This window comes from Phodopus roborovskii, unplaced genomic scaffold (assembly GCF_943737965.1).
Source record: "Phodopus roborovskii unplaced genomic scaffold, PHOROB, whole genome shotgun sequence".
Taxonomy (NCBI): Eukaryota; Metazoa; Chordata; class Mammalia; order Rodentia; family Cricetidae; genus Phodopus; species Phodopus roborovskii.
The window spans coordinates 3,086,530-3,105,292 of NW_026125506.1; the positions used below are offsets into that span (position 1 = coordinate 3,086,530).

The following is an 18,763-nucleotide window of genomic DNA, read 5'->3' on the forward strand; positions in this document are numbered from 1 at the left end:
TAGCTCAGTGGTACAGCACTTGTCATGCACAAGGCCCTGGGTTCAATCTCCAGGGCTGCAAAACTTAAAAAAAGGAGAGAAGGAGGAAGGGAGGGAGGGAGGGATGGAGGGAGGGAGGGAGGCAGGCCTCCATTTGAGGCCAGAAACCTATCTCAACATCACAGCTCCGAGCAGTGGGAGACTTTCTCCAGCTCGGCAGACTCCTGAGAGTCCCCCGAGCTTGCTAGTGTTCCCAGCTTGAGTCTTGCTGGGAAAAAAAAAGAACAACCCTGCAGTTTGCGAACCAAGGATAGGAGGTGGTTGGAGAGGCAGGAGACATCTCTGCCTCTGCCATTGCCCAACTGCCCCTTCCCGTTATTAGCTGTTTGTCAAGAGTCTGCTGGAGCCCAGGTGCTAAGTCAGGTCAGGCCCGAAGTGTCATGCCTTTCCCAGGGGTTGCCACGGGCAACCATCACTATCTAACAGGAAGGGGATGGAGGCTTTGTGCGGTGAAGTAATTTTGCCGGGGCCCAGTCAGGGTTTCTATTGCTGTGATAAACAGCATGACAAGAAGGAGAGCTGAGGAGGAAAAGGTTCATTACACTTTCCACTTGTACATCACCGCCCATCATCCAGGAAAGTCGGGGCTGTTCTCCAGGCAGGAGCTGATGCAGAAGCCCTGGAGGAGCATGGCTTACTGGCTTGCTGCTCATGGCTCGATCTCATTCTTCTTATAGCACCCAGAGGCATCAGCCCAGGGCTAGGCCCCTCCCTCCCACGCCAGCCGTCAGTCAACCACAGTGCCACACAGGCTTGCCCACAAACCAATGTCTCGGCCGGGGACGTTGTCTCAGCTTAAGTTTCCTCTTCCACACTGACTTGCGCCTGTGCCAAGTGTGCATGAAAGTAGCCAGCCACAGACCTCTGGGGGTCTTCATCAGCCAGGCTCCATGTCAGCATGCCGATATTCCTGGAGACCTTGATAACCTGAACACTGAATAATTCTTATTTTTGTTGTTGTTGGTTTATTTATTTGTTTGTTTTTTGAGACAGGGTTTTCTGTATTGCTTTGGAGCCTGTCCTGGAACCATCTCTGTAGACCAGGCTGGCCTCAAACTCTCAGAGATCTGCCTCTAGAGTGCTGGGATCAAAGGAGTGAGCCACCCAGCCTGAATAATTCTTGTACTTTCCCCTTGCTGTGGTGAAACACTGTGACCCTGGCAGTTTATAGAAGGGTTAGGGTTTATTTGGGTTTGTGGTTCCAGGAAGAGAAGAGCCCATCATGGCAGGGAGCCAGGAGCAGAAGACTGAATGATCACAACCTCAGTCAAAAGCCCGAAGCAGGGAGCAAGCAGAAGTGGCATGAGGCTTTGAACTCTCAAAGTCCAGGGCTGGGTGTGACAGCGCACGCCTTTAACCCCAACACTGGGAAGGCAGAGGCAGGCGGATCCCTGAGTTCAAGGCCAGCCTAGTGTAGAGACTGCGCCAGAACAGCCAGGGCTGCAGACTGAGACCCTATCTCAAGAAAACAGCAAACACTAACAAAAGACTCCCAAAGTCCACCCCCAGTGACATAGTTCCTCACACAAGGCTGTACCCGTCCCCCCAGAACCTCCCCAGATAGCACCATCTGGGGAGCCAAGTGTTCAGCGCCTGAGATGATGGAGAACTTTTTTTCAAACTACTGTGACCGTGTCTGGTTTTGGTTTTGGCTTTTACAGTGCAGGGGAATGGAACCAGAGATCTCAAATATGCTAGGTAACTCTTCTCTACACCACTTATTTTCAGCCTTAAACCCAGTCTGTATCCCAGGCAGTCTTGAACTTGTGAAGCCACTGCCTCAGCCTCCACATGCCTCAGCTGGGGTGACAGGTCTAAGCTACCAGGCACAGCTGAGTTCTATACCCCTAAGGTGCCCATAGGCTACTCCAGCCCGTGGGCCCATAGCCCCCATCCTTGGTACAGCAAGGCAAGACTGCACAGGTGTGTTTGGCAGGAGCTCCATGCCCGGTTGTCTGTGAGGACAGGGTATCTTCTCTGTGGCTGTCTCTATAACAATCCATCACTTGGTAATATGCATAGGGCTTGAGATCCCGAACTTTGGCGGCCGCGTGCAAGCTCCGCCTGCAGCTAACAGGGCTGAGCATGCCACCAGTTTGCAAATGTGCTGGTTATGTCATCTGCCTCAGTCACCTCAGTTCAGGTCTGAGGAGCCAGCTGTCAAAGCACAGGGGTGGGAAATCTCAGCTGGGGAGAACCCGTGCGGTGGGCTTGGATCTGACCATTGGTGCAACAAGGCCCTAAGTGGCAGATGCTCCATCTCACAGTTGACTTCATTTATTCTGGTATCAAGTCGTTAAAATGGTGACACATTGACCATCTAAAGAGATGGCCTCAAAGTGCTGTGGTCCCTTAGAGATGCTGCTGCTGCTGCTGCTTGTGGATGCACCTGGGATGGGTGGGAAAGATTTAGGTCCTGTGTCTTGCTAACTAGATAATCTGGACACCATGACCCTCAGCTCTCTAGTGTGACACTTAAACCAAAAGTTTCTCAGTTGGGTGAGATGTGTAGCACGCAGAGATGGTGAGGATCTCTTGTGTAAGGAGGACTGGCCGGCTGGGATGCATCCTCCCCACTCATCCTGCCCATCTCTGTGATAGTGAAAGTGTCCTGCGTGGGCCACCATACTGCCTGAGAGAAGCATCTTTGGGTTGTGTCATGCCCCAAAAGAGATAGGAGTCATTTCTACTGAGAGAAGAGCTCTGCATCCTCTGGCCACGAGAGTGTGGTATTCAAGGTGTGAAGCCTTCCACCACAGAACTAAAGGAAAGCCCAAGCCACAAGGCTGCTTCCCTTGAGACTAGAGTGGATGATGTGTAGGTAAGAAGACAGGTGGTTGACCAGATGTCCAGCTAGGATGCCTACTAGGCTCCCACTCCACAGCCAGCAGGGTAGCATATGGAGAAGCTGAGGCAGGGCACTGTGTACTTTTATGATGTAGATGCAGTGTGGGAGGTATAGCCTCTCTTCTCAGGAAGCCATAATCCTGGGGTAACAGTTGGATGCCAGTCGGGTTGGTTCAGCCACGGGAGTAAGCACAGCAGACGGCAGAGGCTGCCTGAAGAGCCAAGGGGACACTTGAATGCCATGCTCCTCTTAAGAGTCCGGATTAGCCAGAAAGCCGGCGTTCAGCCAGGAGCAACAATCCAGTTTCATCGAGTGTCTTGTTGAAATAATCCTCTTCATCTGTCTCCATCACACACTTGTGGATGGAACACCCTGGGAGCATGGAACACCCTGGGAGCACATTTGGTGGGGTCCTCTAACGGTGGATGAGGCTTTCTCTGGCGGAGAAGGAAAGGACGCCCAGATTTGAGACACACTGCCAAGGAACCTGGGGAGTGGATTCACCTGGGACGGGTGATACAGGGAAATCTAGGCAAAGAGATGCACATCAGGGGTGCGATGGGCACATCTTTCTAATGCCACGGTGCCTTCTGTGGACCGAGAACAGCTGGAAACAGGTTTCTGACTCACTCATTGGAACATCACTGCTACAAGGACTCAGTTTCGACTCACTCCTTCCTCCCCTGACCCCTTTTGCCTTCTGGCTCTAAAACTCATGACATCTCTGCTGCCTCTGCCCTGATTCCAAAGCACCCTTGACTCCCAGACCTGGGATCTGCTTTATCCACAAATAGCTCAGAAAGGTGTGTCATCCAGGTCACTGGCTCACGGCCAGCTTAGCGTGGGTGACTCGGGTGAGGGAGTGAGTGACCTTTTCGGGAAGTGGAGAGGGCAGAAACAAGACTTGGCTGGCTTGCAGAGTCTCTTGAGAAAACATACAGAACACTTCCAATCAGAAGATCCTAGGGGAGCATTTAATTCCCGAGCGCCACTCAGATGAGCCTGTGAGGGGGTCGCTTGTTCCTATGGCAAGCAGTGAAGACATCCAGAGGTGGGTGTGGCCTATCTCTGCAGGTGCCCTGCTGTTATACCTTAACACACCATTCTGGGGCACACAGATTCACTTTCGGTGCACAAGAACTAAGAAACTGGCTATCTTGGTGAGACTACATTTGTCACACCAGTTTGCTAAATGTGCCATCGAGTTTAGCTTTCTCCCCGAGGGACAGACCAGCTGGTGATTGGAGAACATTGTGATCTTATAGTAGGTCACAAGAGAATGTGCCTGCCTGAAAGATGCTTGCAGGATTTAGGTGAAGATTGTACTGGGAGGAGTTCCCAGACCGCCCTGTGTGGCTGTCCATGGTGCTGACTGCCCTCTGGTGCGATTCAAACCCTGTGACTGCCTCCAAACTTTCCCTGGACTCAGCCCTTTCCTCTCCCTCTCCCTCTCCCTCCCCCACCCACCCCCGGCTCCCTCTCACCCCTGCTCCACCCCCCTCTAGGTCCCCCTCTCCCCTTTGCCCTCTCTCCTACCTTGATGAGGCATTATGAAATTCACAACAACACTGAAGAATCCAGCAAATCCCTCTGAGCTGGGGTAGTGAATTCTGTCCACGATTGCTAGCTCTGGAGATTCCCATCTTGGAGAGCTGGAAGGAGAATTCTGTGTGGTTTGTGCCTTCCACTCACTTCCTGCCACTCCGACCTCCGGCTGGTCCAGGAAACTCACGTCTCTTTGGATGGACCTTGCCAGCTCCTTCTCAGCCAGACTCTCACAACAGGTGGACTCGGCTGGAGCTTCTCTATGCAAAATTCGCAAAGGGGAGTGAGCAGGCGGACACGGCACTGCCATGGATTTTCCACCCCAATTTTTCTTTACTACACAGACTCTGGCCAGTCTACAGATCTGTTCTGAGCCTCTAAGTGTTGACTGTAAATTAGGGACAACCCCAGCCATCACCAGGCCATCACAGAGTGCCTGAGGATCTGGACAGCATCAGCATGGTGCACACTGCTCCTAACAGAGTCCCCAGCTTTGCTCTGAGAACTGCCTGGTTCAAGCTACCTGCATTTCCAACATCCACAGGACCTTCTGGTGATGTATAAAAATAGCTTCCTTGAACTTGGACAGGGAGGCTCTTGGTGTAATTCAGTGTCTCTCTGACTGTAGGTAGCTCATTGGCTGAGAACAGCTTCCCGCTAGCAGCGTCCCTAACCAGCGTCTTTAATGCAATGGAACTTGGTCTAATTACCCAGGGGGTGGTGGCCTCTTTCTGACCAAGAAGGATTCCTCCACATCTGCCTCTGAGCCTGTGCCGGGTGACACTCACCATTTTTTTTTTTTTTTTTTTTTTTTTTTGTGACGCACCAGAACAATGAAGGGACAAGACTTCAGAGGCTCTCACACCTGCCCCTAGCAAAGAATACCAACACGCCATTGCTCCGCTCAGCTCTTTCTAGTAAAAAGTTCAAGCTACTGGGGTCATGCTTGTCCCCGACAGAACTGACACTGTCAAAATGTGGGGCACAGCCTTCGGCAACCGCCTCAGGATCCTGCTGTGGAGCCTGTGAAGAATTCTGGGAAATAAGTGTGGCTGGCGTGGGGTCTCGGGAGCCCCGCCCTAGCACTGGGTGCAGCTCATGTGGAGCAGCGGGGTGTGGGAAAACACCATTGTTGTGCCAGACGGCTGGGACAAAAGCCTGCTCTGCACGGGATGCGCCTGACACCGTGGTGCACACGGAAAGCCGCCGGTACAGTCACCATGACTGCTCTTTGGTAAGGGCTGTCTGTGGTGGAACATGACTGGGGATGTCGCTCCATCTGTGGCCAGGGGGAAGGGTGTGACCCTGGCATCTGTAAGGGATCCTTCCTTAAGAGTCCTTACACTGTCTCTCCAGATACAAGGTGGCTGGTGGCACCTGCTGGGGAATGGAGGAGCAAGATTGGGAGCAGTGAAGTCTTTAGGGACCCAGGCAGGCACTCATGAAGAGACTTCCCTTGGCCCTCTGGGACTCTCCGGAACACAGCACTAGACAGGCTTCAGAGGTGACCTGCCTAAGGGACACAAGGCTGGCGTATTTATTCCCTGGCTCTTACCCATGTCTGGCTGAGAATGGCTCCTGGGGAAGTTGCTGTGTCTGGCTACCCTCATCCTGCCCTGGGATGGGCATGCATATTAAAGGACACTAGCAGAAGCTCTGCTTAGTCCCAGGCCTCCATGCCCACAAGTGGGGGAGATGTCAACCTCATCCACAGATGAGCAAAACCGAGGCTCAGTGAAAAGTGAAGATGACCGTCTACACCCACTCACCCAGATCAGTCGCGCGTCCACACCCGTCCATCTAGGTGATCCCCTTCGCGCTGAACTCTGGAGATTTTTTTCCCCCAACATGAAAACATCATCTTAGTCCTATGGAAATCCAGATATTTCTATGCCACAGAAAGGCTGAAGGGAGCCACTGACCAACTCTGTTTTATTTTCAAATCTAAGAAACACTAGGCAGACAGTCTTGTGACTGGGGAAAGAAGTCAATGGGAAGACACAGGTCCCAGCTACCCCTGGGATGTTCAGTGTCCAGCTGGCCAAGCTGTAGTGGACAGCCATTGAAAGACAGAGATGGCCTCCATCGGGCTCTCCAGACTCCTGAGAGTTGGCTGGACACTTTTCTTGCTGACTTAGAAGGCTCCCGGACCTTCTACGGGGCTCTGCAGCCTTCCCCGGGGGCTCAGTGGGAACATCCTACCTCCAGGAGACTGTCTGCTGCTGGAGCTGATTCTCAGCCCAATGCCCTCTGCACTATGTTCCCACAGTCGCTGTCTCTGTCCCTTTGAGACTCTGCAGCCCTCGCCTAATCTGAAATCACAGCTTCCTGTTCAACCTTCCTCCCTGGGCTCCAGGCGTGAGCAGCTGCTTACACGACAAAGTAGATTTTTTTTTTTTTCAGCACTTGAGCTACAAAGTCCTCATTCTCTCCCCTGCCCTTTGAAGTCTCCTAATGTCCCAGCTGGGACTCCATAGCTCTGCCTCCTTGTACTCAGTCTCAGGGCAGCAGGCAAGGAAGCTGACCTGGCTGCTCTAAGGACCACTGGGAAATGCTGGGCTCCTGGTGTATGACCCACACTTGGCAGGTTAACTTAGGTTCAGCCTTGTCGTAAGCTAAGCGGAGTGAGCCCTGCCATTGCTAAGTGGTAAGCAAGCCAGTGAAAAACCGTGCACGCCATGTGTCTGTTCCTTGAATGGGGGCAGTCCCATTATGAGGCGCAAGGATGCCAAAACGAAGGTGGCCCACAGGGTACCCGCCTCAGTCACCTGTTCACACGAATGCCAAGGCAGGGAGGAGGATCCCCTGGGATACGGAGCTCATTCACTGGGAACAGGCCTCTTCTTTTCCTCTCTGCTTTGGCTTGCTGTGTAACCTCATGTGAATTCCCGCTTTCTCTGGGCAGCCTTCTAGATCTTCCTTCCAGAAGGGGACTTATCGGAGGGACTTACACAGGCGGTGGTCTAAGTCACCCAACAAGGGCTGTCTTCTTACAGAAAAGGTTAAGGGTGTGGTAGCTGTTCAGTCCCCAAAGCTTGAAGCCAGCAGTCCTGGTCCAGCTCATAAGCCCCAGGAAATTACTAGAGAGCTGCTGTTCTTCAGTCTACACTGGTGTCCTGAAGAAGTGGGTTCCAATAACAGCAAGAAAATGCCTCAGTGGCAGGGTAGGTGAACTTGCCAGAGAGAGTGAGGGCAAGCAAGCAGTGGTCTCCTTCTTCCATGTCCTTGTATGGGGGCTGCCCCCAAAAGGCGAGGCCCAGACTCAGGGTGGATCTCTCCCACCTCTCGTGATCCAGTCAAGAAAATCCCTCGCAAGCTTGCCCGGCTACTTGGGCTTTAATTGGTTGATGATCGAGATTAGCCGTCCCTAGGTCTGACAGTTCTGTCTACACCTTCAGATGGAAGTGCGGTGTTCAGGGGCTGCTTCCGCCGACCCAACAACCTCTCCCTGGCCTTGCCTGTGACAGCTGCCATGCCAAACATGTCGGTGGACAAGTGCGTGGACCTCTGCACAGAGAAGGTAACAGCCGGGGCTGTTTGCAGCACTCGGGGTACAAAGACAGGGTGGCATTAAACCCAAGGAACAGGGTGTGGGGCTGGAGAAGCAGCAGTCACGTGGAGTGGATGGGCTCACAGGTCATGACCTGTGATGAGGCAGAGGCATGCATTAGTTCATGGATTCAGGGGGGGGTGAGCCACACAGGGTGACAGGAGTCACCTGCTTGTGCCTAATGGTGAGGGAGTGTGAGGTTGAGGATGCCTGAGGAAGCATACATAGTAAACACTCCTAGTTAGGTGACATCATCAGTGGTGGCCCAGTGGGGACCAGGTGCATGTTGCCTTTCTCTCTGCCGCTAAGCAGTTCCTATAAAATATCTTGGAAAGAGGAAAGAGCTGTGGGAGCAGGAGCTTAGTGGATGCGGTGTGCAGTTTTCTCTCCTGAGTCTTCCTGGACCTATGACCAGGGGGCAATCGGGCTGTGTCTTGTTTACAAGAGCCGAACTAGACAGAGATAACCTGGCCACCAGGGGGGCAAAGGAGACAACCCAAGGCTTCTTTGGGTGTGAGCACATATATCCTTTCGGTTTAAAAGCACAGATTTGGGCCAACAAGATGGGTCAGTCGGTGGGGAAAGGCTTGCCACCAAGCCTGAAGACCTGAGTTCGATTCCCAAGACTCACATAGTGGAAGGAGAGAACTGGTTCCTGTGTGTTGTCTTCTGCTACATGTTCATATGGCATGCGCATGGACACACAATCAATTGACAGTTTACAGCACAGAGTTAGACATTGTCACACAAAAGACGGGTGCAGGATGGGAAGAGACACGCCCTCCCCCTGATTCTCACGGGCTCCGGGGGAAAGTGTCAGTACAGTGCTGACCCTCGGCAAATCCCTTTTGCCAGAAAAGATGGCACTGATCCCAGGCTCGCTCTCAGCAGGGGACAGGGCGCAGGCAGAGTTCACTACCAGCACTAGCCATTCCGTGTCCCTGGGGCTGAGACCCATCTCACCCTGCACATACCTGCGTCCTAGGACACTCGAGGGTCTTATTGAGCTGGCAAGGCTCTGCAGAGGCCCTGCACACCCTCAGCTGTAGGTGACTTCAATTCCTAATTGTGGTACTAATGCTGTGTAAGGGGTTGCTATGGTGATCGCTGAGGGAAAGGAAAGGGTCCAGGTGTTCAATGCCCAGAATGTTTTAACCTCATTGTGGAGCCAGCAGATGGAGAGGGCTGGTACATTCTACGGGTCTCCTCCCTCTGCTGCGTGGGAAAGTGTGGGAGTCTGCTTCCCTGTTGATCTTCCTGGTTACGGATGCCGAGTTTATCCTGAGGTCTTATTTCAAATGAGGGATCAGATGAGCAGTTAATAGCACAAGTACTGAAATGGAGGCCATGTGCCAGGGTGAAGAGATGCTGGTGTCTGAGAAGGAGGGTGGCTGGGCAGGACAAGGACCGGATGACTCTTCCTCTCCTCTATTGCCCAGGAATACCCCCTGGCAGCTCTCGCTGGCACCGCCTGCCACTGTGGGTTTCCCACTACACGATTCCCTCTTCATGACCGGGAGGACGAGCAGCTGTGTGCCCAGAAGTGTAGTGCCGAAGAGTTTGAGAGCTGCGGTACCCACAGCCACTTCATTGTGTACCAGACGCAGGTCCAAGGTAAGCCAGCCTGCCCCGGCAGAGCCTCCATTCCCAGACGTGCCTTGGCCAGTCGGGTTCCTAAAGCATGCAACGAGGAAAGGGACTTGATGACAGGGCAGAGGGCTGGGCTGGCGAAGTTGCCTAGGCTCAGGGCTCCTGGGTGCAAGACGGAGGAAGTGTCTGAGGTTCTCATGGCTGTGTCTGTCCCCATCACTGGGGGCCCTTGGTGGTTCTTTGTTGCTAGCACAGGCAGTAAGACTGAGTGGGAAGAGGCCTGAGTCTCCTCTCCTCCAACGCAGACCAGTTTGTGATCCTGGACAGCTCATACCACCCACCTGGGCTTCCGTTCCTCCATCTGGAAAGTGAAGCTATAAACGGTTGGCCTCCAAGGTCCTTTTCAGTTCTGGGATCCCGTCCATGTGTCTATAACTTCTTCCTTCTCTCTCTTTCCTCCCCTCCCTGACCCGAGCAGCCTTTCCATCCCTCTCCTTGTCTGCCAGCACAGCCCACACTGTCTGTCTCTCTCCTGCCTATGGGGGGGGGTGGCAAGTGTAGTGACGATGATGACAGTGGCTACGATGGTAAGGTTGGTGGTGATGATGGTTGTGATTGGGTGTTGATGAAGACGGTGATGATGACTGTGACGGCAATGATGGTTGTGATTGGGTGTTGATGAAGACGGTGATGATGACTGTGACAGCAATGATGGTTGTGATTGGGTGTTGATGAAGACGGTTATGATGTCTGTGACGGCAATGATGGTTGTGATTGGGTGCTGATGAAGATGGTGATGATGACTGTGATGGCAATGATGGTTGTGATTGGGTGTTGATGAAGATGGTTATGATGACTGTGACGGCAATGATGGTTGTGATTGGGTGCTGATGAAGATGGTGATGATGACTGTGATGGCAATGATGGTCGTGATTCAGTGTTGATGAAGACGGTGATGATGATGATGGCGATGGCAGTCTTGGTGTGGTGTTGATGATGGTAGTGATGGTGACGATGGTCATGGTGTGGATCGTGATGATGAGAATGACTACACTAGTTAGTTTCTGTCAAGTTGATACAAACCTAGGTATGTCTGTGGGAAGAGGGGATCTCAACTGAGGAATTCTCCCCATCAGATTGCATATAGGCAAGTCTGTGAGACACTCTTTTTATTGATGACTGAGGTGAGAGGCGCCAGCCCACTGTGAGTGGTCCCACACCTGGGCTGATGATCGTGGGTTTCATAGGAAAGCAAACTGAGCGAGCCCTGGAAAGCTACTAATGGCTCTCCTCCATGGTTCCTGCCTTTTGTCCTGCTTAGGTGCCTGCTTTAAGTTCCTCAGTGATTGGCTCTCTTGGACATGGGAAGCCAAATACACACTTTCCTTTGGCCAGTGTTTTATCATAGCAACAGAGAGGCACAGTAGAATAATGATAATGATGGCAGTGATGCTGATGGTGGTGATGGTAAATGAGGGTGGCTATACTGGTAATGAAGGTGGTGATCGTGATGTGGTATTGATTGTGGTGGTGATTGATGAGGGTATTGATGATAAAAATGGTGATGAGATGATATAATGAGTTTCTTGAGTTCCCACACCAGGCTCAACAATAAGACCTTCATATATATACTCCCTTCCCCTCCTCCGCCCCCGCCCCTCTTCTCTCCTATGATGTGGGAACTTTCCCTGGGAATGTGAAGCTCAGACTAGCTGAGGGACTTGCCTGAAGACAGACTATAAACCTTTATTCTTGGTTGGGGCATCTCAAAGGGAAGCTGGGGTGGGGTGGGGTACTCATGCTGGAACAGAGCCTAAGGAAACCCCAGGACTTACACCAGCATCTCCTGTGCACCAGCCACAGGCCAAGCCTCAGCTCATTCTGTAACGTAAAGGCGTCAATCAGCTAGTGAGCAGGGCTGCGCCCGTTTTTACAGATGATAGAAGGTTACGGGACTGGCCACAACCCTATGTCCCAAGCATGTGCCTTCAGAAACAACTCCAAATACCGCGTTAGAATCCTCAGCTCACGATGGGAAGACCATTCCCAACCCCCCTGGAGTCTGAAGAGCAAACGGCACATCTCCGGGTAGACGGCATCCAAGCAGCAGTGCCTAGGTGGACAGGCTGGACGCTGCATGGGTGTGTCAGCAGCAATAGCAAATGCAAGGCCGCCAGCACCCTAGAGGGAAGCAGTGGGTGCCTGTTTCTGATTTGCATAAAAATCCTGTCCAAGAGACTGGGGGCCCCTAGCAGGTTTACTGCCAGCAGTGAGAGCTGTGTTCACCACCTTGGTCTAAGCTGTCACCCAGCAGCGTGTTGCAGGCCTGGAGATGTGGTCACTGCCACCACCAGCTCTCATATACACCAAGAAATTGTTAGCAGTGCATCTTAAAAACCATTATGCTGAGTCAGGAAACCTCTCTTAAAGGAGCCACGCAATCTGCTTGTCTCTCGAAAGTCAGAGTCCAACCAAGAAAAATGCTGTTACCAAGAAACCTTGTTTGTCTCTGTTCTTTTGTTTCTAAAACCCTTTTTTAAGCTTTTGTTAAATTTTAAGTGTAAGTTCTTATTAGCCACGTGGGCGCCATTTGTAAGGAGTAAGGTTTTTCCGCCCGCCGCCAGTCTTGTCCCGCCGCCGCGCCGCCAGCCCCAAATAACACACAGAGACTCTTTATTTGATATAACGCTGTTGGCCAGGTACTTGTTTCTTATCGGCTAGCTCTGTCTTAAGTATTAACCCATTTCTGCTGATCTATGTATTTCTCTTACCGGGGAGCCGGCTGGCATTCTGCTTTCTCCCAATCTCCATCTTGGCTCTCCTCCTTACTCCTTCCTCTTTCCTCCTTGTCTCCTAGTCCCTCCTATCTTCCTTTCCTATTGGCCAACAGTGCTTTATTCATTAACCAGTATGAGAAACATATTCACAGAATGGCGTCTCCCATCAGGGCTCTCTGTCCCATCAAGTTGAGGATGAGGGCTTGTCCCCTGCCGGGCTTCTGTCTATCCTCACTGCGTGCTCTGCGCAGCAGAGTGTCCCTGCTCTTCCAAACATGACTTTGTATCTCCAGGGCACACTGTGCTGACCCCTGACCCCTGTCTTGTCCGTCCTCCTGCAGACAATCGCTGCATGGACCGAAGGTTCCTCCCAGCCAAGTCTAAGAAGCTCATCGCGCTGGCCAGCTTCCCCGGTGCCGGCAACACGTGGGCTCGCCATCTCATCGAGCTGGCCACTGGCTTTTACACGGGCAGCTACTACTTCGATGGCTCTCTGTACAACAAAGGTGAGGGAGGGGTGGGGAGGGAGGGGTGGGGAGGGAGGGTGGGGAGGGAGGGTGGAGAGGGAGGGGTGGGGAGGGAGGGTGGGGAGGGAGGGTGGAGAGGGAGGGGTGGGGAGGCAGGGTGGGGAGGGAGGGGTGGGGAGGGAGGGTGGAGAGGGAGGGGTGGGGAGGGAGGGTGAGGAGGGAGGGGTGGGCGTCCTGCACCACCCAGCATGCTTTTAGGTCTGCCACACTCATCCTGTGTGTCCTGTCTCGGCACCTCCCCTGAGGCTGCTGACTAATTGACATCTGTTAAGCACCTATGATGTGCTCGGTAACTTTCCTCCACTTAGGTTGCCACAGGAATTTCTTAAGCACCTACTGTGTGCTAGGCACCTCACCACAGATACTGACTGACCAACAGCTGTGTTGTCAATATTAGTATAATAACTGCGTTTACATCGGGGCACTTAAATCGAGTATCAACTGTTCACCAGGCATCTTACCTACAGCATTTGCTGTGTGCCAGGCTTTATTTTGATGCTGTTCATTGTGTTTTACTGAGCACCATTATATTAGAAACACGCAGCGGACACTGGTGGCTCACACCTTTGATCCCAGCTCTCGGGAGGCAGAGGCAGGCGGATCTTTGTGAGTTCAAGGCCAGCCTGGAGCTGGTGCAGAGGCCATGGAGGGTGCTGCTCACCGGTTTGCTCCTCATGGCTTGCTCAGCCTGCTTTCTGATAGAACCCAGTACCACCAGCCCAGGGATGGCCCCACCCACAGTGGGCTGGACCCATAACCATCAATTATTAATCAAGACAGCACCCATAGGCCAACCTGTTGGAGGGAATTCCTGAGCTGAGGTTCCCTCTCTGTGAGTGTCTTGAATTTGTGTCAAGTTGACAAACACTAGCAAGCACACGGGGCCTGTGCCTTCCGATCCCAGCTCTCTGCATTTGGTTTGGGTTTCTGGTCTCATTTACTTAGCACCTACTCTGTGTGAAATAGCTCCTACTATGTGTGAGGCACCTGTCAGGATTCGAACCCAGACCCTCAGCAGAGCCTGTGCTGTGCTGTCTTTATGAGCTGGTGGCTGGGGGACAGGTCATTCTCAGCAGGCCCAGCCTAACTGCTCTGGCTGCACAGGCTCCACCCTCAGAGAAGGGGCCCCTGGGGTCACTGAGACCAGGGAGCTAAAGTGGTTTCATCTCCCGTGTTCAGTTCCGTGAGCCCCACTTTGCCAAGACATGTTAGAAGGATTCTGAGGTTGTTTCCCCTCGGTGGTTTGAAGGGAAGGAAGGGAAGCAGCTGCCTAGACACCCGGTACTATTTATTCCTCCGCCGACTCCCTCCTGGCTTCAGAGAGCCGTGGAGCTGTCAGTCTGAAAGTTCTTGGCGCTTTGCACACTGGGCTCAGACTCCCCTTGCCTCCCGAGCCTTGGGCTCTTCATCTGGAACATGGGGAGTTGGCATCGAACAAAGATTTTCCAAGAACACAGCCAGATAGTGCCAGGAGGGGACTATCCCTATGTCTTGGGACAATCTTCTGCTAGCTCCTCAGAGCCTAAGGGCCACATGCCTGAGGGTCCCCAAATAAGTAGATACCTGCGCTGGTTCTCAAAAAGTAGTACTTAAATGCACCACATTTGGGTAACGGTGGCCCTGGGGTGTAGAGCGGGGGGTGGGGGTGGAGGGGGATTCAGCAATTCCCTGTGACTTACTGACAGGTGAGCAACACTCCTCAGGAAATCCCAGCCCGTTGTCCTCCCGAAGCTCCTTTCTAGTCAAAACTTCTTCTGGAATATGTTCTGCTAAACACCTACCCGGTCTACTGGCCAACGCCCCGGGGGTGGAGTGAAAATTTAGACTCTGGAGTAGGTATGTGTAGACAGTCATGGCTCATCTCGTCTGTTTATTTTTGATCTCCACAAACATGGTTGATGGCATGATGGCATTGAAGAGACAGCATCTCGGGTCTCCTAAGACATGGGGGTGGCCTTCTTTGGGGGACTGGGGAGTTCTCGTTACTGTTCCGTTGGTTTTGGTTTCTAGAGATGGGGTCCCCACCACAACCAGGATGTCTTCACGGCATCTCCAGGCAATGCCAATCCACCTGCCTCAGCTCCCGAGCATGGGGACTTCCACTACACCCGGAACTGACGCCATCTTTCCGAGGACGTACTTTCTCCTCTGAGAGTCACTTCTGTTCTTGAAAGCCTCTCTGGTGTCACCCCATTGCTGGGCCTGTGATAAAACGCATTTCAGTGAAGACAAGATGAAGCCACGGGTGGGAAGTCCTTGCCCGGCTGTACAAAGTGTGGCATGGGGTTGTAGCCAGGGCCAGCCCCACCCCCTCATCCTCGGTGCCCTCAGGGAACTGTGCCTCGGAGAGCCTCAAAAACTGTTGATAAAGATCTGGGGGCTGGAGAGATAGATGGCTGAGAGGTTAAGAGCACTGGCTGCTCTTCCAGAGGACCTAGGTTCAATTCCCAACACCCACATGGTGGCTTACAACCATCTACAATGAGATCTGGTGCCCTCTTCTGACCTGCAGGCGCACAAGCAGGCAGAACACTGTATACATAATAATAAATAAATCTTAAATTTAAAAAAAGATCTGGTCACAGATATAAGCCAGCCCAAATTTTCAAGACTGATCTAATCCCAAGACTTAGCCAAGCAAACATCCCCTGGGTGAAGCAGAATTCAGGAAAGGGCATTCCATTTCTGCCTCATCTGCCTACAGGCCCTACCAGGGCAGCCACAGCTCTCTCTCTGGGCCCCTAGAACTAGATTAGGTGCCAGCCCTTACCTCCATCCACCTCAAAAGCTATAGATAAGACATTATACGCATGGGCTGAGCAAGAAGACACCGCACCCCATGGCCTGGCAAGGTCCCGTGGCCTCTCAGCCCAGGATTTGCTGTGGCTGGTGTTACGTTCCTGTAACAGGTCTGTTTTGGCTCATCCACTCCATCATTATAGGGGGGCATCAGGGAGCAGCTCAGTCCCCAGGAGAGAGATCCTTTACCACAGCTCCATCGCTGGTGGATTAGAAGGCCCACCCCCATACCCCCACACCCCCGCCACCTAAGACCCTTTAATTAGAGTCCTGCTCTGTGTCTTACCAGTTTCTCACAAAGGCTGTGTGAAGAAGGAGCAGATGAGAAACTGAGGCCTAGAGATGTCTTGGTCACTCGCTGTCCTAGAAACAGCATGAAGGCCACCCTTGACCTTCAAGATTTCCCCAGTGCCCAAACCCTCAGAGCATGGGAATCTTGGCGGTGGATGGACACAGGGTTTGGTGCCTCTGATTGTATCGTATGACTCCTCGACCCTCTCTGGCTGTGTTCTCAGCCACCCATCCTAGGGTGTCCCTCCCTCTATCTGTCTCTGTCTCTCTCTCTCTCACACACACACACCAGGACTTTGGTACCTGCGGTCCCCTGACCTTTCTTATCTTTGGCTAGTGGTTTCCTCCTTGACCTTCCTTCAGTTTTCAGATTGAGCATCCCTACCCAGAAGGCCTTCCCACATGCCACAAGCTCATGAATTGGGCTGGGGCCACGTCTGTACCTCAGAGGGTGGAGGTGTAGCCAGGGTTCAGAACAGTCACCCAGCCGGTTCCCTCCCGGCTCACTCTCCAGCTGCTGCGCTGACCGACAGCAGCTGCGAATTCAGTCCCTCTGGCATTGTGTTTTATGGGTGCCGCTCTCAGAAGCCGGACGGCTCTGCTCTGCTTCTGTCTGGACGGTTCAGCAATGTGGGTGCTCAGAACACACGCGGGAAGGAATCAGTGCCTGAGTCAGGAGAGTGAGCAGCCCTGAGGCGGTGCAGGAGGGGGGTGGTGTGTGCTTCCTGCCTCCCCGGCTTCCTGCCTCCCCGGCTTCTTACTTCTCGCCTGGGGTTGGGGACAGGGTTCAAAGGCGAGAGAGACCACTGGCGCAGTGGGAGGACCATTTGCATCAAGACCCATGAGAGTGGCCAGAAGGAGATCGAGGCCTTCGACGCAGCTATTCTGCTCATCCGAAACCCCTACAAGGCCCTCATGGCCGAGTTCAACCGCAAGTATGGAGGTCACATAGGCTTTGCTGCCCATGCCCACTGGAAAGGCAAAGGTACAGGAGGGGCCCGGGGCAGTATGGGGTGCAGGGTGGCCCGCATGGGGTGGCAGACAGGAGGGCCCAGGGCGGTCTGGGGTGCAGGTAGCCAGCATGGGGTAACCGGCAGGAAGCTCTTCAGAAGGACCCAGAGCTTGTGCAAGGCTGCATATCTGGGCAGCGGCGGCACCACGGGACCACAGCCAAAGCACCAGCCATGTAGCCCAGGAGCTCAGGGTTCAGACCTTGCAGTGGGACTCCCTTGTAACGGGAACACTGGCCCTTATACTGTATTGAACAACTCTCAATTTCTGGACTTAGGGGGGGACGAGAAAATGGTGGGGTGCGGGAGGCTGGAAGGGACCACGCTCTCTACTCAGCAGCCCTGCCTCCCATTCTGGTGATGATGGCACTGCTGGTGACATCCAGATGACATTGGCGGCACGAGTTTGTGGGTCCTCCCCTGAGGACAACTCTGCCTGTGTCCAGCCCCTGTGTGCTGGTGAGACCCCAACAGCGGTGTGACCATTTTCAGTGAGCCTACACAACAGCTCCAACCCACAAGGTTCAGAGCGTTCTCTTCCCCTGTTCCGGCTCCGTGAGAGGCCTGAGACAGTGAGCAGGGCGAGGCTGGGACTCGGCTTCTGCACCGAGAACCTTGCTTCTCTCTTTACTAATGAGGAAACGGAGGCCCAGAGAGGTAGAGACCGCCAAGGTCACTGGGAAGCCCAGTGGTCAAGCCAGCTCTCCCGTTCCCAGGCCTCCTGGGGTCTGAGAGTAGGGTAGGGTGGGCTCATCGCTGAGCCACCCCTGTGTCGTCAAACCCTCCAGGAAACGGGGAGAAAGTGTTTCCTGTGGCAGGACAAACAAAGCTTGGTTAGCAACCCAGGTGCCGCTGAGCTGGGATTCCGACCAGGAATTGATTGACACCCCACCCCACCCCCATCCCCCCTCAGGCTCCACGTCCAGACGCGTTCACTCCCCCAGCAGCCACCTCATGACCTGTTTCCTTATTTAAGACACCTGGGCCCCTTAGGTCAACGCTGAGTCAGGGCGGGCTGAACCAACAGAGGGCACACATGGGACATTGGTCCAGGCTCATCAGTCCTCACTCTCCACCCCACCCGGTCCTCCCCTTTGACCCCCTAGGCACCAGGACAACTGGGGGACTCCTTAGCAACACGTTACCAGGCCCCGCCCCAGACCTGCCCAACCAGAAACCTTGCGTTTTCACCGGCCTTCGGGGCCTTCCTGATACACACACTCCGTCTTAAGTGTCACTGCCTTAAATGCTCAGGTGTGGCTGGGGGCTGGTGGCACAAGGGTCACCTGGGATATTTCAGAGTCAGTGTCCAGCCAGGTTTCTCAGGGGCTCCGATCCTCTCCCACGTTTTGAGGGCTGCTCTGGGACAGCCTTGATGTACATTGGGGGAGGGCCACCTGGGAGAGAAGGCCCCATAGCAGAAGAATCCAGTCCCCGTAGGTAGCTCTGTCCCCCTCCCCTGATTAGACTTAGATAAGCCTCCCCACCCCCCAACTTTGGTTCCATAACGTTAATTTTACAACCCCTCTGGAGCTGGACCAAGGCAAAATTTTATGTGATATGATTACACAAGGTGAATTGTCCTGAATCTGTTTAATGAAACAGATCCTGTGTTTAATGATTCCGTGGGGAACTGGCACCGAGAAACCATTCATCAGGGCCTGGTTCCTCCTGACAAGAAGGGCAGGCCTACATGCTACATGCCAGGCCTTGGCTACCGGGGTGCCTTTGTTTCCGGATTTGCGGGTGCTGAGCTCTGGTGGGGGAGGGCTTTTGATTCCATTTCT

At 53.4% G+C, this 18,763-nt stretch overlaps 2 protein-coding genes across 2 annotated transcripts in view; one reads left to right on the top strand and one right to left on the bottom strand.

The window, feature by feature from the left end:
- Positions 1-18,763, bottom strand: part of Sgsm1 (small G protein signaling modulator 1) — a 641,040-nt gene that overhangs the window by 296,520 nt on the left and 325,757 nt on the right. The gene's annotated exons all lie outside the window — the stretch shown is intronic.
- Wscd2 (WSC domain containing 2) overlaps positions 1-18,763 on the top strand; it is a 38,430-nt gene that overhangs the window by 11,189 nt on the left and 8,478 nt on the right. Inside the window, exons 4-7 of the mRNA XM_051176442.1 lie at positions 7,831-7,952; positions 9,422-9,596; positions 12,691-12,855; positions 16,751-16,951. Of these exons, the coding sequence (XP_051032399.1) occupies positions 7,831-7,952; positions 9,422-9,596; positions 12,691-12,855; positions 16,751-16,951 (663 nt within the window). The remainder of the gene's footprint in view (positions 1-7,830; positions 7,953-9,421; positions 9,597-12,690; positions 12,856-16,750; positions 16,952-18,763) is intronic.